General features: G+C 40.2%; 1 protein-coding gene across 2 annotated transcripts in view; it reads left to right on the forward strand.

Moving 5' to 3' along the window:
- The first annotated feature begins 2,756 nt into the window (after window positions 1-2,756).
- The window catches only part of ARHGAP29 (Rho GTPase activating protein 29), an 80,529-nt gene continuing 55,615 nt past the window's right edge, over window positions 2,757-27,670 (forward strand). Inside the window, exons 1-2 of one of the 2 annotated variants that reach the window (XM_049111656.1) lie at window positions 2,757-2,866; window positions 20,640-20,876. In XM_049111656.1, coding sequence (XP_048967613.1) covers window positions 20,672-20,876 — 205 coding nt within the window. In that variant the 5' untranslated portion in view covers window positions 2,757-2,866; window positions 20,640-20,671. Of the gene's footprint in view, window positions 2,867-15,315; window positions 15,426-20,639; window positions 20,877-27,670 lie in introns of those variants that run through there. The other variant, XM_025417585.3, reaches the window with a different exon arrangement.

Here is a 27,670-nt window from a genome sequence, read left to right on the forward strand (position 1 = left end):
ATCATCATCTCTTTATTCACAACATCAATAATTCAAGTTTTTAGGCCAATAGTATTATTTTGTGCCAATCATTAATTATTGGGAGAGTTTCCTTACACATGTTCTTAGGACATTAGGTAAGATCATGGTATGTGATGACTTAAACACAGAGGTTCATGTCATCAAATGTCTTACAGATAACTTAAAATAACATGAAAAAGAACTGGGGTTTGAAATTTAATATGTTAATTTGGACATAAAATGAGTATGATTTTGCCATATACTCACTTGAGTTTTTCTTTGTTTTTTTCAGTCAATCTTAGTTTCCTCTCCTGATGGCAACACAGAATTCTTGGATGTTTGCAATCTCTTTCACATTCATTTCCAGCATGTGGTCTGAATTGATTCCTTGTTTCTCAATTACAACCATCATGGAATCAAGATTAATAACCTGCTTGGTGAGTTTTGTACACTTTGGAATCTGGAGCCTTTGTACTCACTGTGGCCTGTCGGGCTTTCTGTGGTTCTTTCTAAATGCTCCTGCAGCAAAGGTCAAGGACAACAGCAAAGACAGGGAACCTGCTTGCCTTTGGGCCATCCCTACCTTCTTCCATGATTTTTTCTCTTCTCCCAGGAATTTACTCATGGTTGCGGAGAGTCTGGAAGTGGATTCAAAGTTCACCAACATAAACCCAGTGCTTAGAACAATGCCTGGCATATTGGAGGTACTCATTAAGTATTTGTGAAATAATTAAACATACATTAGGTTTAGGGGGCCATCTTGCACTCTCCTAAACAGACATGATTGAGAGGTAGAGTGCCTGTTTACTGTACTATCCTGTGGGGCTGGACTCCCATCCCTACCTGCCACATGCAGCAACTGCCTACATTATCTGGCTCTTTAACTCAAGGCACAGGGTACCTGGGGCAGGCTTTACTTTTAGTGGCCACTGCACTTGGTTTCACTAATTCCAACAGATTGAGCAGAGCTTGGAAAGAAAGAAAAGAAAAGAAGGAAAAAGCATCCTGGAAGGATGTTTATTCCTGGTCTCACTGGTCATTCCTTCAACATTCCTCCAGAAAATACTTAGTAGGGGCCCATTCTGTATCGGACATAGGCCAAGAGTAACAATATACTGTAGATCTGTGTTCTCTAATTAGTATAAATAAACACAACCAAATAAAGTACTTCATGAGAATCACAAGTGGCACAAAAATAGGATTCTATATACTATATAATGTCAAATGGGATGACTGATTTTCAGTGAAGAGAACAGGAAAGCTTCAGAGAAAAGGTGGTATTCTCTTTATCATGGAAAGAATGAAGAACATTTCAATAGGCAGAGTGGTTATGTGTCATTAATAAATACTATAATTATAAAATAGCAATACTACACCATCTGTCAAAAGTTTCATTAGTCATCAAGCATCCAAATATGGCTCTAAAAAAAAAAAAAAAACAAAAAAACCCCAAATATGTCTCTGAATTTCTATTTGTCTGTGGTTCCTTGTGCTCCCAAACTCTAATTCTGAGCTACTTTAATCATGGAACACATAGGTAAAAAACAAATCAGCTTATAAGGCCATGTGCTGGGACACTATTATAGGATTTAGTAGAGATATTGCCCTTTATTCTTTTTTTTTCATCACTAAACACATGAGACATCTGTCCCAGAAGACAGATTTTTGATGTTTGTTGTTTTTCAGTTAATGCTTGTATTTATTTTCTTGTAGAAATGAATTACCTTCTTTTTTGAGAATGCTTCCAAGTATCATATTTCTTGTGACTATTGATGAAAAGTAGAGACTATGACTGGTGTTTAATATATTTGAGAGGGATTTAAAGGAAGGATAAGATTGAGGGTTTTTTTTTTTTTTCCTAATTCCCTTCCTATAATTTTGCCCATTTATTCAGCAAGTATTCATGAAGTGCCTGCTTTCTCCTAGCATAGACGACAGGAAGAGTATTCCTGGTAGAGGTAAGTGCTACTAATTTATGCTCTAACCATTCAATACAAATGCTGTACTTTGTTTCATATATGATGTGTGACCCAGCATCTAGATAAAGGCTTTTAATTTGGGTTGTTTCCCCAACAGCATTCATGAGTCCCACTACTCGAGGAGCATTTAATGGTAAGAAGCAAAGCGCATAGTCAGGGGGACATGTATTCAATAGTATTTATTGAGGCAGGTACTTTATATAAGACTTAATGTTATGAGTAATTTAGTTTTTTGAAAACGACCACCAGTCGAAGATAGAAGAGAGTGGGACAGTTTTAAAGTTGAGCACAAAATGTATTCTTGTTCTGGAAGGGAGAAGGAAGGTGTGGAAAGAAGGCCGACAAGGCAAGTTGAAGACAAGATTCCCGACTGGGAGAAATTCAGTGCCCACCAAAGTCATGTCCACTCAAACAGGGACAGAGGATCTGCTACCTGCTGGAAGACACGAAAGGTGACTTGTGCTAAGGTGCGCTCCGCCTGTCGCGCCGCAAGCCGCACGGGGGGGGGGTGGCCCGCGCGTCCTGCAGCGTCGGGGACAGCCGGCCCCCTCCCCTGGTGCCCTGACACCCCGCGCTCCGCGTGCCTGGGCCGGCCCCGCCCCCAGCCGAGGCGGGGCGCGGGAGCCCCGCCCCCAGGGCGCGCGGGCCAATGGGCTGGGCCGCGGGGGGCGGGGCGCGGCCGGGGGCGGGGCGAGCGGGCGGCGCGGCGGCGGCCGGAGCTGCTGGGGCGGCGGCGGCGGCGGCGGCGGCGGCTCGGCCGGGCGTCCGCGGGCCGTGGGGGATGGGGGCGGCGCGCTGCGGCCCTCGGCGGGGGCGGGGGCGGGGGCGGCGGCGGCCGTGACTGCTGGGCGGGCGGCGGCGTCCGGGCGGCGGGATGGAGCGCCGCGGTGAGTGCGGGGCTCGGGGCGCGGGGCGCGGGGCTCGGGGCCGGACGGTCGCGGCGCGGGGTGTGGGTGGCCCACGCGGCGGCCCGGAGCGGGGGCGGGGGCGGGGGCGGCCCGGCGGGGTCGGGCGGTGTCCTCGGGGCTCCGGGTCCTCCGGGAGCGGCGCTGCCGGAGCCCCGGGACCCGGGGTGCGTGTCCTGAATCAGGCGCGGCCGCGGGGGAGAGGCTCGGGGCGGCTTTCGTCCCCTTCCAGGCGCCCCCGGAGCGTCCTGCAGCCCCTCGCCCCTTTCTGGCCACGCGCCCTGGTCGCCTCGGTGCGCAGTGCAGGGGTCCCCCCCCCCCCCGCCCCTTCCCCCATCGGCTCCCTCCACCGGGACTTCACGTTCGTCATCCTCACTTGGGATCTTTTTGGAAGTTTGGTGGCGTTTTCTGAAATTTCAGTCTGACAAATGCAAAGGATGAGATAAAATAACAGACATCTCGTGTTCCATATCTACCTTTGCTTATCACACTTCAGGCCACCGAGGCCCAGACTGTATTATTTGGAGAGGTGGGGGGAGCACTGAAGGTAGAAAGACACTCCTTTTCCCTTTAGATAGAAATGTGCCCCCACTCGTGCGTCTCCGCCCCTCTCTCCGCACCACTCCCCCCGCCCTACCCGTCTTTTCCCCGGTACCTGCCCCTTCACCCCCCACCCCCACCCCCCGCGTCCACCTTTTCCCGAGCCTTGGCTCTAGGGCAAGTCCGGTGCTTTGCAAAATGAAATGGACAGGCGGGGGCTTGCAGCTCCTGGGAGGATGTATCCCTGTGAGTTTGTTTCCCTGGATGTCCCAGGACCCTGGGATGGAAACTTGGTGCCCGGAGCCGCCTTCCTTTGGCCGGGAGAGTAGCTGTCCTTGCCTTTGAGCCCCCCTGAGGTGTCCAGAGTCTATCTCGCTTCCCTTCCCCCGCCCCCAACCACTACTCTACAGACGAGGGCGAGATGCTTTTTCTTTTCTTTCTTTCTTTCTTTTTTTTTTTTTTAAAGATTTTATTTATTTATTCATGATAGTCACAGAGAGAGAGAGAGGCAGAGACACAGGCAGAGGGAGAAGCAGGCTCCATGCAGGGAGCCCGATGTGGGATTCGATCCCTGGTCTCCAGGATCGCGCCCTGGGCCAAAGGCAGGCTCCAAACCGATGCGCCACCCAGGGATCCCTTTTTCTTTTCTTTTAATCTTTGTTTTCACTACCCCTCTGTACCTTGTGGGGTTTGTTTGCTTGCTTGCTTATTTATTTTTTAACGTCCCCAGTCTCCTGATGTTGAGTATTTTGGGAGTGTTAAGAAGTGTTTTGTGTAAGATACAGGACGCTGATGGAGCCAAAATTGCCATAGGGCTTTTTGTTCCTCAATTATCGTTTCCTTTCCTCTCTTATTGAGAATAAGCTTTGCCTCTTCATCCAGTTTAGGAAAGGGATTTTCTCTTCAAGAATTCACGAGTAAAGAAGTCAGAACAAATTATGAGAATCTTGGAGACTTAGATTCCTCTCTTCAGAGATTTCTTTAGGCAGTTTGCCAGAAACGCATAATTAGAAATACTTCCTGATTGTAGGAACAGTGCAAGTGAGTGACGCTTAAGCTTAAATTTAATTAGCTTTAATGGTACAAATAGCTCTGGTCTCCAGATTCTCTCTCTCTCTGTCTCTTTTTAAGATGTTTATTTATTTATTCATGAGAGACACAGAGAGAGAGAGAGAGGCAGAGACATAGCAGAGGGAGAAGCAGGCTTCCAGAGGGGAGCTTGGTGCGGGACTGGATCTCAGGACCCTGGAATCACGACTTGAGCCAGAGGTGCCCCTAGTCTCCCAATTTTAAGAAGGGTTAGAGAGTGAACTTGAGAGAAAGTTTACTTAGGCCTGGGTAGAAAATGTTTCAGTCCCCAAATTGGTAGGAAATAGAACTTTGGCTGAGATGAAGAACGCACTGTTTGGCAAATATGTGTTGGCTGATCATTCCCACTCTGCCCACCTGCCTAAAATAGAACATCCACCCAAATTATCGGTGCCTTCACTTTGCATCTGTAGAAGCCCTTGATCTAGGAATGTGGACTTCCACAGCCACTGCTGTTGGTCCCAGGAGTCAGCACTGTGCTGAACAAAGCTCACACCCAGAAGGCCCCCTGGAAGGATTTGCATTCCTGTGCTATTGGTGATTCATTCAGCAGTCACCCAGATACGATAGTTTCATCCCACTGTATATGACATAGGGTCCTGTGGAACCTTTCAGTCTATCGTATAGAAGTAGCTAGTTCCAGATACATAGAGCCCAATGCATACTATATTGGGTTACACAAGAAAGGTATATTGAATGTCCTATAGGAAAGTAGAGGGATGATTTATTTTCAGTGGAGGGAATGAAAAGGCTTCTTGGAAGGAATGATGTTTTGTGTGAGATTGAAATTAGGAGAACAATTTCAATAAACACAGAAGGCAGAAAGCTTTGCCCTTCTGGATAGAATTGCTGGTTATCTCTAATGCACACCAGAATGTTAGTGATCAGCTCCGTGATTCTGCTTTGAAAGCTATTTTGCTTTTAATTTCCTACCTCACCTCCAGATGATAACGGGCCACAATACATAAAGGATATATTGATGTGTAAAGAAACAAGGAGGTTTAAAAGGAAAGTCAGGAACACATTTTGGTATAGTAGGATTTTTGTGGCATGTTTATCCTTCCTTCTTGATCTTTATTATTACTCTGATAAGCAATAATCCATGATATAGAAAAAGAGCCATTTGATTATACTGCCTCCCTAGATAAGAATTTTTGTTTTCCTTAGAAAATGTTTCAATATTTGTCATTGAGAAAGTTTTCAAACACCATAGTCTTCCTTTCTAAGGAGGAAAATGGAAAACAGTTTGAAAAGTATTAAGGAAGGGAGTCAGTTGAGTTTGAAAGACTATTCAAATGTAACATTTTATATTTTATAGTTTATTTATCTAATACTCATTGAGCACTAAGCATGCCATCAGATTTTTATACACTTTGAGTTTTGACAAATGTGTATACCCATGTAATTACCTCCATAATCAAGATATTAAAACATTGCCATCACCCAAAAAGTTCCCTCATGCTCATTTGGAACTCCGCCACCACGGCACCTGTCCCCTGGCAATCAGTCATGCTTTTTGTTACAAAAGATTAGGTTCATCATCTTCTAGAATTCATGTAAATGGAATTATACAGTATATATTCTTCTGTGCCTAACTTCTTTCATTTAGCATAATGCTTTTGAGATTCATCCATGGTTTTTTGCCATATCATGGATATCTATTGTTAAATAGTATTCCATGGTAAGGCTATATCACAGTTTGTTTATGCATTCATTTGTTGATGGACATTTGATTTTTCTCCCTTTTTTGACTACGAAAAAAGCTGCTATGTGCTTTTATGTAAAAGTTTTTGGATGAATGTATTTTTTCATTTCTGCTGGGTTGTATGGTAAACGTATGTTTAATTATGTAAGAAACTGCCAGCCTGTTTTCCAAAGTGGTACCTCATGTAGCAGCAATGTGTGAGAGTTGTAATTACTCTACGTCCTACGCAAAATTTGGTATTTAAATCTAGCTAAAATTAAGAATTCGAGTAGATATTTAGTGGTGTCTCATTGTGGTTTAAATTTGCATTTCCCTGATCCTAATGATTTCATGTGCTTCTTGCCCATTTGTGTGTCTTCTTTTGCAAAGTTTCTGTTGAAATATTTTATTCGTTAATTTATTGGGTTTGTTTTTTACTGAGTTGTAACAGTTCTTGATTAATTTGGATACAATTCCTTTGTCAAATATTTTCTCCCAATTTGTGGCTTAGCTTTTCTTTTTTCTTTTTTCTTTTTTCTTTTCTCTTTTTCTTTTCTCTTCTCTTCTCTTCTCTTCTCTTCTCTTCTCTTCTCTTCTCCTTCCTTCCCTCCTTCCTTCCTTCCTTCCTTCCTTCCTTCCTTCCTTCCTTCCTTCCTTCCTTCCTTCCTTCCTTTCCTCACTTTCTTTCTTTAAGATTTTATTTATTCATAAGAGACACAGAGAGAGGCATAGAAAGAAGCAGGCTCCCTGCAATGAGCCTGATGTAGGACTCTATCCCAGGACCCTGGGATCACAACCTGAGCCAAAGGCAGATAGATGCTCAACCACTGAGCCACCCAGGCATCCCTTGTCTTTCATTTCAAGTTGTTTTTCAAAGAGCAGGAGGGTTTTTTTTTTTGAGCAGGAGTTTTAAATTTTGATGAAGCCCAGTTTACCAATGTTTTCTTTTGTGGTTCTTGCTTTTTGTGTCTGTTTGAGAAATTGCTCCCTAAATTTTCTCCCATGTTTTCTTTAAAAGAGGAGTTCTCAAACATTTTCCTAAAGGGCTAGATTATAAATATTTTAGGCTTAAAGACGATGGCACCTCAGCTATTCAGCTCTGCTGTTATAGCTTAAAAGCTGTTATTGACAATACATAAAGAATTAGGAATGGCTGTGTTCTTCCAACACTTTTATTTATAAAAACAGGCAGCTGCCCCCTCTGAATCCTGAATTTAAGAGGCTGATAGATTTAGGTTTTATGTTTAGGTCTGTGATACATACTGCGTTTAATTTAAGGTATGCTATGAAGTAAGGGTCCAGGAGCATTTGTTTCTCATATGGATATCAAGTTATTTCAGCAACATTTATTGAAAAGACTATCTTTTCCCCCATTGAATTACTTTGACACCCACCTCTTGAAAATCAATTAACTGTGTTACATGGTTTTGTTTCTGGACTCTTAATGTTGATGTGTGTCTCTATATCAATATCATGCTATTTTGACGACTGTAGCTCTGTAGTTAAGTCTTGAAATCAGGTAGTATAAGTCCTCAAACTGGGTTCTTTTTCAAAATTGTTTTGGCTGTTCCAGTTCCTTTATGTATTCATATACATTTTAGACTCAATTTCTACAAAAAAGCCAAGAGGTGTATAATTTAGGATTGCTTCAAACTATAGATCAATTTGAGAGAAATAAAAGTCTTATCTACATTGAGTCTTCCAATCCATGAACTTGGTAGACTTGTTGATTTATTCAGTTCTTTAGTCTCTTGCATTAATGTTTTATAGTTTTAAATTTAGAATCTTGTATGTGTTTTATTAAAAAATCTTGTCTTTTGATGTTATTGTAAATGGTATTAATCTAAAATTTTACTATCCAATTGTTTCTAGTATGTAGAAATAAAATTGAAATATATTGACTTTATGTTCTGTGACCTTATAATATTCATTTATTTGTTATAGTAGCTTATTAGTAGGTTCCTTAGGATTTTCTAGGTATACAGACATGTCAACTTGGAATAAAAAGTATTTTACTTTTTCCTTTTTGATCTGAATGTGTTTTGTTTCTTTGTTTTGTTCTATTGTACTGGCAGAGACCTTCAGTAACAATATTAATCCTTATCCTTTTTTTTAAAGATTTTATTTATTTATTCATGAGACACAGAGAGAGAGAGAGAGCGGCAGAGACACAGGCAGAGGGAGAAGCAGGCTCCATGCAGGGAGCCCATCATGGGACTCGATCCCTGGTCTCCAGGATCACGCCTTGGGCTGAAGGTGGCACTAAACCGCTGAGCCACCCCGACTGCCCTATTAATCCTTATCTAAAGAGGAAAACATGGTCCTTCATCATGATATTAGCTATAGATTTTTTGTAGATGCCTTTAGCAGGTTGAAATTATTTTCTGGGCAGCCCGGTGGCTCAGCGGTTTAGTGCCACTTTCAGCCCAGGGCGTGATCTTGGAGACCCGAGATCAAGTCCCACATCGGCTCCCTGCATGGAACCTGCTTCTCCCTCTGCCTGTGTCTCTGCCTCTCTCTCTCGCTCTCTCTCTGTCTCTCATGAATAAGTTTTTAAAAAATTTTTTTAATTTATTTATGATAGTCACACAGAGAGAGAGAGAGAGAGAGAGAGAGGCAGAGACATAGGCAGAGGGAGAAGCAGGCTCCATACACTGGGAGCCCGACGTGGGATTCAATCCCAGGTCTCCAGGATCGCGCCCTGGGCCAAAGGCAGGCGCTAAACCACTGCGCTACCCAGGGATCCCTCTCATGAATAAATTTAAAAAAAAAGAAATTATTTTCTATGCAGACTGCTTTAATCATGAATAGATTTCGAATTTTAGCAAATGGCTTTTCTCTATTGAATATTAAAATAAACTTTCTTTCCTGGGACAAGTCCTTCTTGGTCATAGTGTATTATCCCTTTTTATATATTGTTGGATTTGACTTACTAATGCTCTTAAGAAATTTGGCCTGAAGTTTTCTTGTAATGTCTTTGATTTTGTTATCAGGGTAATGTTGATCTCATACGATGAGTTGGGAAGTGTTCCTGTCTCCTGTATTTTCTGAGAGTTCTTGTAGGATTACTTTATCTGGTTCAATAGATTTCATCATTAAGTCCATCTGGGTCTGCAGTTTTCTTTGTAGACATTTTAAATTATGAGTTTAGTTTCTTTAATACATAGAAGGCTATTTAGATTTTCTGTTTCTTGTGTTAGGTTTAGTCATTTGTGTCTTTGGGAATTTTCCCATTTCACCTGAGTTGTTGAACTGGCAAAATTTTTGTAACTTTCCCATTACTCTTTTAATATCAGTAGAGTCTGTACTGATACTTCTCCTTTCATTCGTGATATTAGCAATTTGCATTTTCTCCCTTTACTTTTCAATCAGTCTAGCTAGATATTTATCTATTTAATTGCTCTTTTAAAAAAAATCAGCTTTTAGTTATACTGATTCTTCTCTGTTGTCTGTTTTCCATATCAATTTCTACTCTTACCATTAGTTCCTTTCCTTTACTGTGTGTTTGATTTGCTCTTCATTTTCTGGCCACTTAAAATGAAAGCTTAGATCATTGATTTTCAAACTTTCTTTATAAAAGCATCTAAAACTGCATATTTATCTAACTACGGCTTTTGCTGTGTAAATCACACATTTTGAAATGCTGTGTTTTCATTTTTATTCAGTTCAAAATATTATTTAAAAGTATATTTTATAATTTCCAAATATTTGAGGATTTTCCAATTATTTTACTATTATTAATTCCAAATTTAAATTTGTTTGGGTCAGAGAACATATCCTATATGATTTCAACCCCCTCACATTTATTGGGACTTTTTGTATGGTCCATTTATATGGTCTTAGTAAATATTTTATGGTCATTTGAATATAATGTGTACTCTGCTGTTGTTGGGTGGAGTTACCGTAAATGTCTATTAGGTCAAGTTGGTTGATAGTATCGTTCAAATTTTCTACATTCTTACAGATTTTCTGTTATTTGTTCCATCAATTAATGAAAGAGGATGGTTGAAGTCTTAACTGTCATTGGGATTTGTCTATTTTTCCTCACATTTCTGTCCATTCCTGCCTCATATATTCTGGAGCTCTTTTTAGGTACAAACATTACTTAGGATTATATCTTTATGAAGAATGACTCATTTACCATTATGATACTCTAGCCCTGGGAAAACTCCTTTTCTGATATAATAGAGTTACTTCTCCTTTCTTTTAATTTGTATGTGGATGATGGATCTTTTTCTGTTGTTTTGCTTTCAATCTATCTCAGTCTTTAGATTTCAAATCTATTTCTGATAGGCAGTATGTAGTTGAGTTTTATTTTCATATTCAATTTGATAATCTCTGCCTTTTTATAGGGGTGTTAGAGTATTTATATTTAGTGTAATAATTGCTCTGATTGGGTTTAGGTCTATCATCTTGTTGTTTGTTTCTAATTTTTCTCATCTGTTTGGTTTTTTCTTCTTTTTATTCTTGTCCTGCGTTCTTTGGATTAACTCCTTAAAATTCCATTTTTGTCCTCTATTGGCTTCCTAAATGTATCTATGAAGATTTTAATATACATTTTAGCTTTCTTTTATTATTTTCTTATTATTATACACCTTCAAATAATATTATGTTACTTTACAGATAATCTAAGGATCTTATTGTATAGTTTTATTTTCCTCCTTATTTGTGCTATTATCATAAATTTTACTTCTGTATATGTTGTTAATGCCATGACACATTGTTGTTACTTTTGTTTTAAAAATGAATTTAAAAAAATGAATTTTTTAGGGTGCCTGGGTAGTTCAGTTGGTTAAGCATCAGCCTTTGCCTCAGGTCATGAGCCCCCAGGTCCTGGGATTGAGCCACATCAGCTCCCTGCTCAGTGGAAAACCTGCTTCTCCTTCTCCTACTCCCTCTTCTTGTGGTCTTCTCTCACTCTTTCTGTGACAAAGAAATAAAATCTTTAAAAAACATAAATATGAATTTTTTAAATTTACAGAATGAGGCTTGTTTTAAAGTTTGGGGGGTGAATCTATACTATTAACACATGCCATTTTGGGATCTCTTCTTCAGTGTTCATCAGGTCTTTCAACTCTGGCTGATGAAAACTCAGAAGTCTTCAAGCCCTGTGGGAACCCTGAAAACTGTTTAGTTACAGCTCCCTAGAAATTCTTTGTCCGTACTTGTGGGGTTTCACTCACACATGTGCAGCATTTAGCAAGAGAAGAAAGAAATTGTCTGTGCAGGGCAGCCTGGGTGGCTCAGCCGTTTAGCGCTGCCTTCAGCTGAGGGCCTGATCCTGGAGACCCAGGATCAAGTCCCACGTCAGGCTCCCTGCATGTAGCCTGTTTCTCCCTCTGCTTGTGTCTCTGCCTCTCTCTCTCTCTCTCTCTCTCTCTCTCGACACAGTCTTTTTTGAGTAAATAAATAAAATCTTTTAAAAAAGAAAAGAAAAAAACAGAAATTGTCTGTGCAAATTACTGGAGCTCATCATTTGCCTACCTCCTTCTTCTTTGGTACCCTGTGCTACAGATTCTAGCTGCCCCAGTCTGCTCTGCTTGTCTATTTCCTGTGCCATGGTCTAGAATATGCCTCCAGGCAGAGAGTTGGGGCTGTTGAGGGCCTACCTCATTTGTTTGCAATCCCATGTCTTACGGATCATAGTTCTATGCTGTCCGTAGTCCAGTTCTGAAAAGAATATAGTAGGAGGGCAAGTCTGGTCTCATTTATTCCTCCTGTATTTGATGTATCTAAAAATTTAATCCTTTTTTGATCTAGAGATTTCTTTGCATCTTTTTCCTTGCAATTTATTTAAGAAATTGTGTTATTTGCTCTATTAAAAAACCCACAGTCTAGATTTTGCAGGGTGCGTCCTGTGATATAATCTAGCATGTTCCTCTGTTTTCTCTATTGCTTATAAATTACTATTTAGGCCTAGAGCAGTTTGTCAACCTTGACATTATTTCTCAAACTTGACACTATTTGGTCCTGATAATTCTGTTAGGAGTGGAGGTATAGGGTTGGGGGGGGTGCTCTCCTGTGCAAGTAAGATGTTTTAGAGGCATCCCTTTCCTCTACCCACTAGATGTCAGTACAACCCCCTCCCCAGTTGTGATAACCAAAAATGTCTCCAGACATTGTAAAATGTTTTTAGACTCATGTTCTGTTATGAAAAGTAGGCTACCTAAACTACAGAAACAATGTCCGGAATATGAAAACACCTACCTAGCAAAAATGGTAATACTGACTAGTTAACACTGCAGAGAACACATGTAAAAGATCTTAACAATAGGCAAATAGAGGCTTTATAGACTAGCTGACCCAAGAGCAACATTATAGAGAATGTGAGTTTCTGTTTCAGAAAGAAAAAATGATAGACATAATAATAATGTAAATTGGTAAAAACACAAATAGCTTATTTTAAATTATATGTTGCTTCCATAAATGTTATTTTTTTCCTGCAATTCATTGAACATTTTAAGATGTTGGACTTCTACAATAGATATACAGATGGGTTTACTTTTTTTTTTTTGTAGCACTTTAAAATTTAATTATAAGCCAAGAATTTTGAACTTATAGAAAGATATTATTTGTGTGATATAAGATTACTTAAAATGCAAGTTGGGAGAATTAATAAAATAAGCCTTTTAATTTTAAGGTGAATTGCCATTTTGGCAAATGTTTCCAAATGTTATTATCCTCCTTAACTAAGGAACGAGGGTGGAGAAGATGACAGATAATTGATCTATTTTTTTAAAGATGTAAAGGATGGGATTGGGAGACTTCTCAAAATTTCCCTCCTAACCTTACTAATATTCATTGAAGACCCACTCTCTGTCAGATTCTATGCACAGTCGTTACATTTTGAGATGATGTAAAGGTAGATCTGGTGGGAAGGGTCTTGAGGTTAAGCCAGAGCAGAGCTGAGGGGCAGACTTTCCTCCCGTGAGCTCCCTAGGGGTTGCCCTGCCCCTACCATCATTGGCCTTCAGAACCCTGTCCTTTTTCCCTATTTGTCTCCTTTGGTTTAGTCATGAGCACTTCCATGGTGAGTGTCCATGGTGTATCATTCTCCTCCAGTGGAGTTTGAAGATGTTAGGTGTCTTCAGCATTTCTAGTGCTTTTGAAACTGGTATGGTTATATTTAAGGTTGAATGGATATGTTTTTAAAAATCAGGCCTACAAAAATAATGGTAGAGCCCAGCAATCAGGGAGCCTGGAGTTCTTGTATTTATCTTTTTCACATAACAACATAGGGGCCTGATTGGCTTCACTTCCTTAGAACTGTGAGTCTTGTCCCTCTTCTCTTTCTCTGTCAGTGGGTAGTCTCTAGGTCTCTTTCTCTCTATCCTCCTCTTCTCTCTCTTCTCTTTATTCTGTCTCCATCTTTCTTTCTTTCTTTGCCTGCCCTTGTCTCTGCATCTTTGTCTTTTCCTCTCTGCCTTTCTCTGTTCTCCACAATTGTTTCTCACCTGCTCACACTTTTTTTCTCTCTCCCTCTCCACTTTTTCTCTTCCTCCCTCCTGTGTGCTCCTTACTGTTTCTGTCACACCATTGCCTCCTCTCCACATATCCTTGCTCCCTAACTGGACCTTATTCAAGACATTGTCGGTGGCATCATGAGGAGGCACACAGTCCTCCGTATTCAGGGTCATGGTGGATAAGATAGCACGAAGCGAGTCATATCATTTAAGATAGACATAAGGGGATGTTTGAGGTTGCACGAGTACCTCGGATTGCTTCCCCACAGTCTTATGATTTAGTCAGGGTTGCACTGCCCCAGTCCCCTTTTGGCCCAGAGGACTCCTGACCGCTCCTCTTACTAGTTTGTTTCCATGCGAGGCACCATCAGTTTCCGCGATGAGAATCCATGCTGCGTTTTTCTTTTTAAGTATGCTTAGAAGGACAGTTTGGTTTTGACATTTCCTGAGTATCTGCGACATGTCCTTAGTACGGTTGTATTTGGGGTTTGCAGGGGTAAATTTGTATGGATTGAATCTGAAAAATCCAGTGTGCAGCTAAAGTAACCAAGGAGCTGAGCGTTTCCATATTTATCTTTTCCAAGTAGCATCTGAGGGGCCACATTTGCTTTATTTAGCTAAGATTGTCTTTCCTGTAAAGGTTCAGAGATGTTCCCCTTCTCTTTGTCAATGGGTATTTTCTCCTTTTCTCACAACCAGTTGGTTCTATTATGCTTACTTTTTTTTTTTTTACATCGAAGTAGGTAGCCTCTCCCTTCTCTCTTTTATTTCTCATTCCCGTTTCCTCTGTCATCACCTTTTTCTGCATTCTTTGAGGTTTTACCTCCTCCTATGTCTGCACCCTCATTTTCTTTCTACTTTTCCTCCTCACACTCTCCCCTGTCTTTTTCTGCTTTCTCCCGTGGTGATAATTTTTCCGTCTCCACCACTACCCACAGTCACCCGGCCCATGTGCCCTCTGTTTCTCCATCAATTTTCTCCTGAATGTTCCAACACCGAGACAAAGGACACTGCCTGTTCCAGTGTGTGTTGTGATGTAGAATCTTACGTGCTTTGGGCCCCTGATGCCTTCCTCAATTATTCCATCTTTCTCCGACATTTTTCTCATTCTCAGTGAGTCCCGCAGTTTAAGGAAGTAATTTAGGCCTAAGTGGAAACTATTACCCTCTGCAGCGGGGAGTTGAGCCAGGCCTGTGTTACACTTTACCTGTGTGAGGTCTTGTTTTTGTCTTAAAGGCGTTGGAGAGGGAGGGACGGGTGGTCAAAGAGGTAACTTAAATGTCCGTTGCTCATCCGAGAAACTCCTGCTAGCCAGATCTAGCCATCAGGTGACTTGTGCTAAGGTGCGCTCCGCCTGTCGCGCCGCAAGCCGCACGGGGGGGGGTGGCCCGCGCGTCCTGCAGCGTCGGGGACAGCCGGCCCCCTCCCCTGGTGCCCTGACACCCCGCGCTCCGCGTGCCTGGGCCGGCCCCGCCCCCAGCCGAGGCGGGGCGCGGGAGCCCCGCCCCCAGGGCGCGCGGGCCAATGGGCTGGGCCGCGGGGGGCGGGGCGCGGCCGGGGGCGGGGCGAGCGGGCGGCGCGGCGGCGGCCGGAGCTGCTGGGGCGGCGGCGGCGGCGGCGGCGGCGGCGGCTCGGCCGGGCGTCCGCGGGCCGTGGGGGATGGGGGCGGCGCGCTGCGGCCCTCGGCGGGGGCGGGGGCGGGGGCGGCGGCGGCCGTGACTGCTGGGCGGGCGGCGGCGTCCGGGCGGCGGGATGGAGCGCCGCGGTGAGTGCGGGGCGCGGGGCTCGGGGCGCGGGGCGCGGGGCTCGCGGCCGGACGGTCGCGGTGCGGGGTGAGGGCGGCCCACGCGGCGGCCCGGAGCGGGGGCGGGGGCGGGGGCGGGCGGTGTCCTCGGGGCTGCGGGCCCTCCGGGAGCGGCGCGGCGGGGGTGGCCCGGAGTAGACGCTGATCACATTTAAGGCCAAGGCATAAGCGACCCTGCCCGCGTCCCGTCCTAAGACTGCCCGCCTTGTAACTTCTTTCGCCCTCGCGGCAGGTCCATGATCCTTTGACTTCCTTTTACGCGGGGCAAAGGGGTGACCCGCGGGGCAGGCAGCGGTGCCCGCGCGGGGGACGCCGGCGGCTGGGTGCCCGCGCCTGCTCGTGGCCCCGACCCCCGCTGCCACCTGTGCGGACGGCGGCCGGCTCCGGCGGGCGGGACTCCATCCCGGGACGACGAGCATTTCCAGCTGCACCGTCCGTGTCGCCTCCGGGGCTGGCCCGAGGGCTCCGGAGCGCAGGTGCGGGCCTCGGCCTCGGCCTCGGAGCTAAGCCGACTCCGTCGTGCAGGCTCCACTCGTTCGGGGCTGGACGCGTTGCATTTCCTCCCGACGGGCGAGCTCGGGTCTCCTCCACGTTAATCTTTTTGTGCTCATCCTCACGGAGGACTTGCCCCCCTCGCCGCCTTCGGAGGGGCAGGGCGGTCGCCCTGAAGGCGGGAGCGGAGCCGGGGCTTTCTCCGGCCGCGTCGGTGGCGGCGCCCGCGGCGGTCGCTGTCCACGGCTGCTCTTCTCGGCCGCCGCGTTCGCCCCTGGGGACCCAAGGACGGGGACGGGAGCGTGCTCTTCGGCTGGTCCGGGAGAGCCCTGCCTGCCAGGAATGCTAGACATTCTGGAGGCGTGGGAGGTTGGGCAGCTTCCTCTTTTTTAAACGTGCTAGGTTCTAGCTGCACAGGAATGAAGTGTATGTGCACTGCATGCCTCTCTTTAGAAATTAAAGTTATTTGCATATTACTGATAAAACCTTTTGACATGCCCCCATGCTTTTTGTTTTTGTTTTTGTTTTTTTGTTTTGTTTTGTTTTGTAGGGAGAGCTTTACAAAAACGTGATCGAAAACCTTCAGGATGATTTTTTTTTTCTGATTTTTTAAAAGCATCTTTAAATAGATTCTGACCGAATCAGAAATTGTGCTGAAATAGCAGATTTCTGAAATATCTGACAATTTTTCCTGAGGTAGGAATAGTAAGAGGGGGAACTATTAAGTAAATATTTGGGGACACTTTCACACTCAATTAACCTGCTGCCTAAAATGAAAATACTTACATAGTGATTTGTTTTGGGGAGGATGAATGGGGCATGGGGCGTTTGATTAACACAGGCTACTCAGGTCTTGGGAAAGTCACGTTACAGTGTACTAGGTTAGTGTTCACATTTCAAATGTGCGTATCATTTAGAATTTACAAGGTACAGAGAAAGTAGTGCTGCACAGTAATCTGTCCGCTACAAAGTTTTTTGCCAAGTGAATAAAACATGTTTTTAATGTTGATGGTTTTGAGTTGGAAGAGATGCATGAGATTTAGGAGCGTTTCACAAATATTTTGCTCAATAGTCTGTTTGCACGGTTCAAACTTCACTTGGAAGCCATTTAGTAGGTTTCCACAGAGTCAGTTAAAGCTTCTGGAATTATTTCCAGTGCTATATTTCTTCTCAAAATCTGCAGTTATATTATGGTGAAGCCACATCTTGTTCATTACTTAAGTATATTAAAAAAATAATCTTCTACAATAAAGCACTGCTAGTAACAATGACAGTTATTGAGTCTTCATGATGAACCAGGTACAGTGTTAAGTGCTTTCCATATTATTACCTCATTTAATTAAATTGCCGGTTGCAGTATGTTTAGTAACTACATTTTATTGAGGATATTCATTTTAGGACATGGGAAGTTAGTGTGGATGATCTTGGAAAGTGTACATCCTCCAAATTTTTTCACTATCATGTTTAGTTTTATGAAAACTTGGATTCACTTTGCTATTTAAAATTTTTTTCAACTGTCAGATTTCCTTTTTTTAGTTTCCAGTATGAAAAATAGTAAAGTACATATAACAAAATTAGTACGTTACTCACCATAATGCTGACAAGAGGCAGAGTATAACCCTTTTTAGCTCCTCCCTCCCCTCCCCCGTTTTGTTTGCTTATAGATTTTCTTAGTCTTGAGTAAAAAATGTTTAAGCATCTTTGAAACACTGTTTACAACTTTGGGTTACTAATTTGACATAAAGGAAGATGGTGAAATAGGTGAATTGCTTAGGTGACTTATTTTATTTGAAACTTACAATATGTATCTTTAATAACCATCTTTTTACCAGTGACAGTGACTGATTACCTAATTTATGAAACTAAAAGCTGTCAAAATTAATCAGAGTGGCTTAAGTAAGCCACAAAAATGTTAAGTTAGGAATAGTTTTCTTAATTAGTGATTTGTTAAAGAGCTGCCCAAACATGGTACTTGAGTATTTTGTTTTTATTGTTGATGGGGAAACTTATTTATATACTAAAAAAAAAGTTGTCCTGGGCTCATTTTGAAATTATCTACACATTTAAGGATTAATGTTAGACCAATTTGACACTACCTTAAATATAGAAATTATGTTCTCAGAAATGATATTAACAAGAGTATTGAATAAAGAAGCATTACAAGCTATTAAAGAGGTAGAGAAATCTTATAGTCAGAAATAGAGAAACAAGAATCCAACTTTGATTCCAGTTTATGTAATCCTGCCTTTATTAGGTGTATATGCGTGGTTTTTCTTTTTTGAAAGACACTGTTTTATAGACAGATTTTTTGAATAACTGTATATATTTTCCATTTAAAACACAGCAACAATCCAAAGTTGACCTTTTTTGTTTCTGTAAAAATTAATCACCACTTTACACACTTATAAACCTGGTGTTCATTCTGCAAATTCATTTATTCTGCAAATAGTTTCAAGTAGTTCTTCCTCCTGTACCAAGCACTGTGCTTGAGCAGAAAACACATGGTTAGCAGACTGACATGGTCTTGATTTCCTTGAGATGGTAATCTAGATAGGAAAACATGAATCATCGATTGAACTTTGGTAAGTGATGAAAAGTATAAGATGCTATGATGCATCTAACTGAAGATTCTGTTCTGGTTTGGTGATGGTAGTTAAAGAGGCAGAGGTGGTCCAGGAAGACTTCTTTGAGGAAGTGGTCTTTGAGCTGAGGTGAGAATAAGCAAAGAAAGGGGAAGGAGTAGTCCAGGCAAATGGAACTGTGTATAGACAGGACCCTGAGTCAAATAGTTATTTTCAAGTTGTAGGGCCATGGACCCATTATGAATATGAAACTCAATTTGATGGGCTGTAGCCAGAATTTTAAAAAGTGGAATGGGATAGGATAGAAAACATCTGAGCACATCACCTGGTTCCCAAGCCGGAATCTGTTTTATGTTTTATACATTCCAACAAACACACCACACACAAACATAACATACTTAATGTGTGTACTGGCTCATGATGCTAAATTATTTTCTACCGTGGGTCATGGTAAACAAATACTGTTGGAAAATGAGAAGGGAATGTGTGTGGCAGGAATGTTGAGAGTGTCAAGTAGTATTTATGACTCCAGATGACATTGCAGAAATAGGTAGGAGCCAGATCTCATGTGCCTTATAGGTCCCAGTAGATTCTCACTTGTCCTTTGGAAGAGTTTTGAGCAGAGAAATGACACGCTAGAATTCATGTTTTGAATAGTGTACTCACTACATTTGGACTGGGACAAGAATGGATGTGGAGAGATCATTAGGAAACTAGTAACAATAGCTCAGACAAGAAATGATGATAATTCACTTGCTGTGATAGTACAGATAGAAGTAGATAGGCTAAAGATACTGCAGATTCTATAGAATTGGGTGAGGTATAGGAAAGAATAAATGATAAAATATCTTACACATGATCTAAAAGTGAATATTACATAAAACTTCCTACTGTAAATTTCACAGAAGTTCTTAGTAATTCTACCTTTTTTGAAAGTATCAAAATGTTGAAGACAAAATATTTGAAAAATGTTTTAATGATAATGCTTGAGCTAACTTAATTCTTCCAGTAATTTCCTTTCTGATTCAAGAAATGCAAACAGAATTAGGACTTCTCAATTCTGGAGAGGTAAAATGTGAAGATGAAACAGAAACTTAAGATTTTCTTGAGTTTCAACTGTGTGTCAGGATTAAGTGTTTTACATGTGAGGTCTTTTAATATTGTGTCCCCTTTTAATTCTCACACAGCCTGTAAGCAAAATTGTACAGGTTACACATTTAGAAAATACTGAGCCAGAAGTCATGTATAACTCTTTGTCATTTCAAAAGATTGTGGTTTTACTATACCATCTTAAAATTACCAAAAGTATTGCTCCGATATTCAGACGTTTATTTGTTCAACTAATCAGAATGTATCAGATTGGTGGGTACCCTTAGAACTTGTTTTCGAAAAAGAAATACTCTTGCTGAAACTTGATAATCTAGAATATGTGTGTGTGTATGTATTATTATTGAGAACTAACTGTAATTGAACTTCTTTTATGTGTTCGACACTTCCATACTATTGTCTCTTTTAATGCTTTCAATAATCTCACGAGGTAGGTATTCCCATTTTATAAGTGAGCATACCAAAATAAAGAGATGATTAACAGCTTGTCAGGACAGACATAGTAAATGATGGAGGGGATTTTGAAAACAGGTCTTTTCTTTTGTTACAGCTCATATTGCATCTTTATTTTTGAAGCTGATGTCATGGAAGTAGAGTGTGTTCTTCCGCCAAGTGACTTTTCAGAACAACTTTTACAATTAAAAAAATTCCGTACCCTAGGAGTTAAGAAGCTATTAAGAGAATGGATTTTGGCAACAAGGCAGATCTGGGTTTTAAGTACCAGTTCATCATTTTTATAGCTGAGAGTTTGGCAAATGATTTAACCTCCAAAGCTCAGGTTGTTTATTTGTGAAATGAAGGGAATAGTAATTTGGATATAAGAGTTGTCAAGATTACTAGCACTTAATAAATAAATTCGCAGTACAGTGTTTGTTGTTGTCCTTAATAGAATACTGAGGTGGGCTATGGGCTGTTTGTGGAAACCTCGTATAATGTTTCCCCGGTTGATGTGGTATTTGCATTTCTCTCTTGTTTTTTCTCCCTTCCACTTAAGGATTTCCGTTTTTCTGACTGTTCTATGGAAGGATGATTGCTCACAAACAGAAAAAGACAAAGAAAAAACGTGTTTTTTCATCAGTTCAACTCTCTACTGATGTTACAACTCCTGAAATGGGGCTCAAGTCTATAAGTTCCAATTCCATTTTTGATCCGGATTACATCAAGGAGTTGGTGAATGATATCAGGAAGTTCTCACATATGTTACTATATTTGAAAGAAGCTATTCTTTCAGGTTTGTCAACTATTTTCTCTTAGCATTCTTATTAGATAGTTTATAAAATTTTAAATGCCAGCCTAGCTACAGATAAATGCATACACAGTAGTTGGAACAGGGTATACTGCTTTAGTTATTTTGTGACTTTCCCCCTCAAATGTTTGGTGTTATGGTGTAAACTATTTTATTATCAGTGATAGTGCAATACTTAATAGAAACGGTAAGTGTGAGGGAACAAGAATATAAAAAACAGAACTCAGTCATTGGTTCTTTTAGGCCCATTTGACATGGGAGAACTTTAGATCGTTGGGATTTCAACCTTCTCATTAATGGTAACACAGTGCCTTGATTAGCCTTTAATAAGCAGACTAATGTTTATCATTTACATTTTGGAAACTTCTGCCTCAATTCAGTTTTCCATATTGTTCTTAAAACTTAATCTAGAATCACTGCATTTGAGTGAATTTTTTTTTCCTCAAAAATCATACTTAATTCTGTTTGCTGTTCTATAACCTATTCTTCAATTAAGGGATAATCCCTGTCTAGTTAGAAATGGATAATGGAGCACAAGACTCGATTCTTCTAAAGAGCTGCATACATCTTGATTCCCCAACTTGATCTTAGTCCCTGAGTCTTTTTTTTTAGATTTTATTTATTCATGAGAGAGACAGAGAGAGAGAGAGAGGCAGAGACACAGGCAGAGGGAGAAGCAGGCTCCATGCAGGGAACCTGACGCGGGACTTGATCCCAGAACTCCAGGATCATGCCCTGGGCCAAAGGCAGTGCTAAACCGCTGAACCACCCAGGCTGCCCAGTCCCTGAGTCTTTTAACTTTTAATTTATATTAAATGTTTTATATTCAAATTTGATGGCAATGATAATAAAGATACAGCCCCCATTCTTTGTGATAAATAATTCATTTCTATATTCATAATGGTAGGTCTGCATGTAGAAAATGAATATTCCTATGACCTCCTTGTGCATCATAGACATAAGAGTTCAATCTTTATTTTCTATGTATATAAGATACATATTCATTTTCTGATCTGTCTTCTAGTAAAAAGACTAAAATCACATCTTGTACTGAATGCTGCTTTCAAGTGTTTATGTCTAACCTAGTGTTCAATTTGAAATGCTCCGAATAACTGGACTTGAATTGTAGCCTCAAATTTTTAGTATTTGAATTTTCCTTAAAGCAATCCTGATTTGTGACTATATATAATATTACTTTAAAAATAAGTTGCCTGTATTCCTGTTCATTTTAATAGCTTAATTTTAAAGTCTAATTATGGTTGATTAAATGGTAATAAAGTTTTCTTTTTATTGTGGAAAGGTATTCTAAGTATATTAAGCATTCTACTGGGAATAAACTTCTTATCAAAATAACACCATCTGCTGTTTATTTTTAAAGAAGTCTAGTTTTAAATAAAGGCTGTTCTTAACTGGGTTGTTTTAAACTTATTTATTTACATATAGTAAAAGTCATCCTTTTTGATATAAGTTCATTAACTGGGCTAATTTTGAAAGTGAAATTTAAAATGATACCTTGAATGAACAAATCATTTACCTCAATTTAGGGTAAAATCTGATTTTCTTTAATGTATCAATTTAAGTAAGTGCTCATTAATATAAATAAGATATTTAGTTACGATTTTTATTTGTTTTTATTTGTTTTCCTCAGGAGATTTATGTCATTTACAAATCCTGATCTTGCATATTTATCCTTTGTCTCACAGATTTAAAATGATAATAATTTAAAACAAGTTGGAAACCTCTTTATCTTCAGTTTTGTCATGTGAATTTCAGTTTGTGAATAGATAATTCAGAGACTAGGAAAGAAGAGGATTGAAAGCTGATCCTAAGTGAGAAAAGAGAAAATTTATAAATAAGATGACAAAAGGAGACTACCCCTTGAGATAAAAGTATGCATATGTAAATATAGTTTTTATGGAAATTTAATATTAAAAATTTATAAAGATATGCCCCTTTATTTTATTTTTTTTAAGATTTTATTTATTTATTCATGATAGTCACAGAGAGAGAGAGAGAGAGAGGCAGAGACACAGGCAGAGGGAGAAGCAGGCTCCATGCAGGGAGCCCGACGTGGGATTCGATCCCGGGTCTCCAGGATCGCGCCCCGGGCCAAAGGCAGGCGCTAAACCGCTGCGCCACCCAGGGATCCCCGATATGTCCCTTTAAAAACATTTATTCATTTGAGAATAAGAGAACACACACCCGAGGTGGAGGGGGTAGGGGGTCAGAGGGAGTGGGTGAGAGAGTCTTAAGCTGACTCCCTGCTGAGCACAGAGCCCCATGCAGGGCTTGATCTCATGACCCTGGGATCATAACCTGAACCAAAATCAAGAGTTAGACTCTTAACCAACTGAGCCACCCAGGTGCTTCAAGACATTCTTTTTATAAGAAAACCAGTGCTTCAAAATTTTAATATTGCTAATAATAGAAGTTTGCCATTTATGGCTGGTAAATTCATTTTAAAAATGTAAAAACCGTCTTTTGGATAACCAACTCTCATTCGTAAGCCATGACCAGAGATTTTTCATTATTTACCCTTGGATTGATTTTAATATTTGGTTCTTCAGTCGGAGATAAAAGTATATATATGTATGATATCTCAAATCTTGGATTTTTTTATACTATTTTTTTAATTCTTTTTTTTCTTTTTAAGATTTTATTTATTTATTCATGAGAGACACACAGAGAGGCAGAGACATAGGCAGAGGGAGAAGCAGGCTCCATGCAGGGAGCCTGACATGGGACTCGATTTCAGGTCTCCAGGATCACGTCCTGAGCCAAAGGCAGTGCTAAACCACTGAGCCACCCGGGCTGCCCACATATCTTGGATTTAACAATAATTTGTTTTCTGTCTTTGGATCATTATTATTAAAATCTGGAGGGTAGCCCCAGTGGCGCAGCAGCCCGGGGTGTGATCCTGGAGTCCCGGGATCAAGTCCCACGTTGGGCTCCCTGAAGGGAGCCTGCTTCTCCCTCTGCCTGTGTCTCTGCCTCTCTCTCTTTCTCTATGTCTCTATGAATAAATAAATAAAATCTTTAAAAAAATAAAAAATAAAATCTGGGAATTTACTAATTTTGCACTGATAGAACCTTTTTTATTTGTTTTTCTTTAACAAGGGAATATGTATAAACATCTAAATTAACCTCAATATAAATAATAAGAATACTATATAATAATATGCTTGGGTTTAATTTTGATCATGAATTTCAGCTTGTTAGAGTATCAGACTATTCCTTAATAAAGTTATAAGAATCACACAAGATAGAATCTTCAGGAAACTAGGTAAAAAGTTTAAAATTCTGTAATTATTTGAGATAGTATTGTTGTTATATGTTTCTATCAATTAGATGTAGGCTATACTTTTGTCTTCTGGGTATTGAGAACTTTCCCTGCACATCTGGTATTCTTTACTATTACCCTGGTCATAAACTGACCAGACAGAAAAGAGCTATTTCACTGTTTTTCTTTTGGAGTGAGGAAGCCTTGGCAGTGGCCTTGCCAGTATTGTATCTTTTGCTTCATTGAAAGGAAGGATGCCAGATTTTTGACATTGTTTAGTACCCTTTCATTCATGTCAGTTGGCTGTTATAAAGTGAAAAACTTAGCTTTTAGGAATTTAGAATTAGGTATACAGTTAAATCACTTTAGGTATAATCTGAATACCTTTTTCTTTATATATGTTACCTGTCATGAGGCAGTGATGTGCAAAATCACTTAAATATTGCTTTAGTTTCAATCATACTTTTGAGGCTAGGTTTAGATAAATAGCTTAGTGATTGGTTTATAGCCACATTTTCATTTTCTTGAACTAGTTATAGAAATGATACTTAGTTATATATGGTGCTTTGCATTTCACAGAGTACTTTTACATACAAATAGCATTTAATCACAGAGTTCCCACAAAGGTACTTTTAGCTCCATTTTACAGATGAGTTGTATATATAACCTAGATTGTGTAATTTCATGAGCCTCTTATTGCTATATAGTGGTTTCATACGGAATCCAGAGGTTATAAATGCAGAATGATGTGTTCTTTACATGCTATCTCAACTGCTTCACATGGCAGGTACTTTAAAAAAAATACTGCTCAGTGTTCATTATTTCATCAGCCAATTCCCTTTTTGATGGGGATTATCTAGACCTGCATTATTCAGTATGCTAATATCGAAATATGTGGCTATTTAAATTTAATTAAAATAAAAGTTCAGCTCTTCAGTTGTAGTACCCACATTTCAAGTGCTTATTAGCCATATGTGGCTAGTGACTACCATTTTGGATAGTGAAGGTATAAATATTTACATCATTGCAGAAATTTCTGTTGGACAGAGCATTAAAAGAAACCTAGAAAAAGTTGTAACTGGAGCAAATTTAAGAAAATTTTACTTAGAAATAGGAACTTTGGGGTCTGCATGGAATCCCCTTAAATTGCCTTTAGAGTACAGAGCTTTCATGCCATTTTTTGATTAGAACCAGCAGATCAGTTTCCAGCCAGGTTATATAAATTGATAAAATCAGTAGTAATGGAGGCAGAAAGAGCTCTGAAAAGAAATCACATTATCTAGGTTCTAGGCCTTATTCTGCTACTGACTGGTTTTGGAATATGGCTTAAATCAGTTAATGATTTAAGAATGAGGTGCTATACCAGATACTACCAGTTTTATAATTCTGTGATTCAAAATTCGATTGGAGTTGGAGATTCTACATTGTTCTGAATATCGAGAGTTCAGAGCTGGAGAAGACAGCCAAGTATTTGTTTTCCAACTATATATAATGCATTTTATTTTTTTTAAAGATTTATTTATTTTAGAAAGAGAGAGAGCAGGCATGTGACCAGGGTGAGGGGTGCAGGGAGAGGGCGAGAGAAAGAGACAATCTTAAGCAGACTCCTTGCTAAGTGCAGAGCCCCACAGGGGTTCAGTCATGACCTGAGCCAAAGTCCAGAGATGGACACTCAACTGACTGAGCCACCCAGGTGCCCCTTCTATAATGCATTTTAGAGGACATCTGCATTCTACTAGTCTATAGGATTTTTTAAATGTAAGTTTTATGATAACTTTCTAAAACGTAGTATTTGTGAAAATTTTCCAAGTGAGTCTAATGTAAAGTTTATATTGCCATAGCTGTTGAGGAACTGATTAGAGAAAATAAGTGTCTACTAAAGAGCTCTGTGGTAACAGGTAAAGTAGGTATGTTTGTGTGGGCTCTTATTTACAAATAAAATGGAGAGTTTAATGTGGGACATTAGATGACTGAAAACTCATGCTTTGATAGCATAACTGATAGAGCTTGTTGATTCCCTGTCCCTTTTTATTTCCAAGAGGAGGTTACCCTGTAGTCTTGTATTAAGTAGCACATATGGAATTTGAAGTTTTAGATTTCTATCCAGTGTCATTAAGATGCATTAGGAATAATTACAGAGCCAAATTTTACATTTTATTTTAAAATGCTGAAGGCATTCTATTATGGATATATATCTATGTTTAAATATAACACTAGCAGATTAACATATGTGCTATATGAATACCACTTCAGGTTTCTGGTTGTCTCCCTGAGGAATAAGATGTTCTTAATTCCAAAGAACAAATTCATAAGTATTCTTATAGTTCACACAATAATCTTAAATTCTGCAACATATCTCCTCACTTCAGGTAGAACACCATTCAAGGAGGCTTAACACTTGGGAATTTGAAAGGTTTGAGGCTTTTTAATTGGGCTAGAAAGAATAGTGCAAATTACTTAAGTTTTCTGGTCCTCAGTGCTTGAAAGTATCCATTGCTGGTGTAAATATATTTTAAGGAAAATTGGTAGTTTATCTAATACACTATTCTAAAACTGGAATAAAAGTTTTAATAAAAGTTTACTGTTGTGACAGTAGTGCCTTGTTTTTGTTTCGTTCATTAAATAGGCTAGCAAGAAAGATAAAACTTTAGTATCAGTTTCAGATAAAGTTCTCTAATTTTAAAAAAAAAAAGCTTTCTGGGGCAGCCCGGGTGGCTCAGTGGTTTAGCGCCGCCTTCGGCCCAGGGCCTGATCCTGGAGACCCAGGATCAAGTCCCACATTGGGCTCTCTTCATGGGGCCTCCTTCTCCCTCTGTCTGTGTGTCTGCCTGTGTCTCTGCGCCTCTCTCCCTCCCTCCCTCTCTCTCTCTCTCATGAATAAATAAAAATCTTTTAAAAAAAAGCTTTCTGATTTGAGTGTATCCCTTTTATTTTGTGAAAACATAACTGAATCTTGTAAGTGATAGCTTCTGATGAATTTGTCTAGGTTCTAAATTTGGCAGAACTATAGTCAGAAGAAGTATGTTAACTTTGTAAAGCACTTTTTGTTGAGTTGAAGAAGTTAAATAAAAAGTTTAATGCCATTAAATAGTATGTTCTATTGTGAGAGGGAAGTTCTGCATAAATCTTCAGTCTTAATTGAAATCCTATCTTGTTGATTAACTCCGTTTTCCCCAGGTGAATATATAGGAGGATGTGCAAATTTATTTCAGACAAATTTCAGTAGAGTTAATTTTACCATTGATGAATATTAATTAACTTTCATCCTCTATATTGTGCCAAAAATTTTGTGAAATATTAGAAACATTATGTTGCTAGTCTCAGATAGTCCTCCTGCTGTGTTCTTTTAGAAGTAAACCTCTCCAGAAGTGATTTCTAATGGATACCACTTAGGAGAAGTTCAGGTAAATGTTGATAGGTTATGACTTAGAAATGAATCTTTGAGGAATGAAGTGTGAAATACAGGTAGCTCATTTATGACATGTATGCTAGTTCCTAG

This window comes from Canis lupus, chromosome 6 (assembly GCF_003254725.2).
Source record: "Canis lupus dingo isolate Sandy chromosome 6, ASM325472v2, whole genome shotgun sequence".
Taxonomy (NCBI): domain Eukaryota; kingdom Metazoa; phylum Chordata; class Mammalia; order Carnivora; family Canidae; genus Canis; species Canis lupus.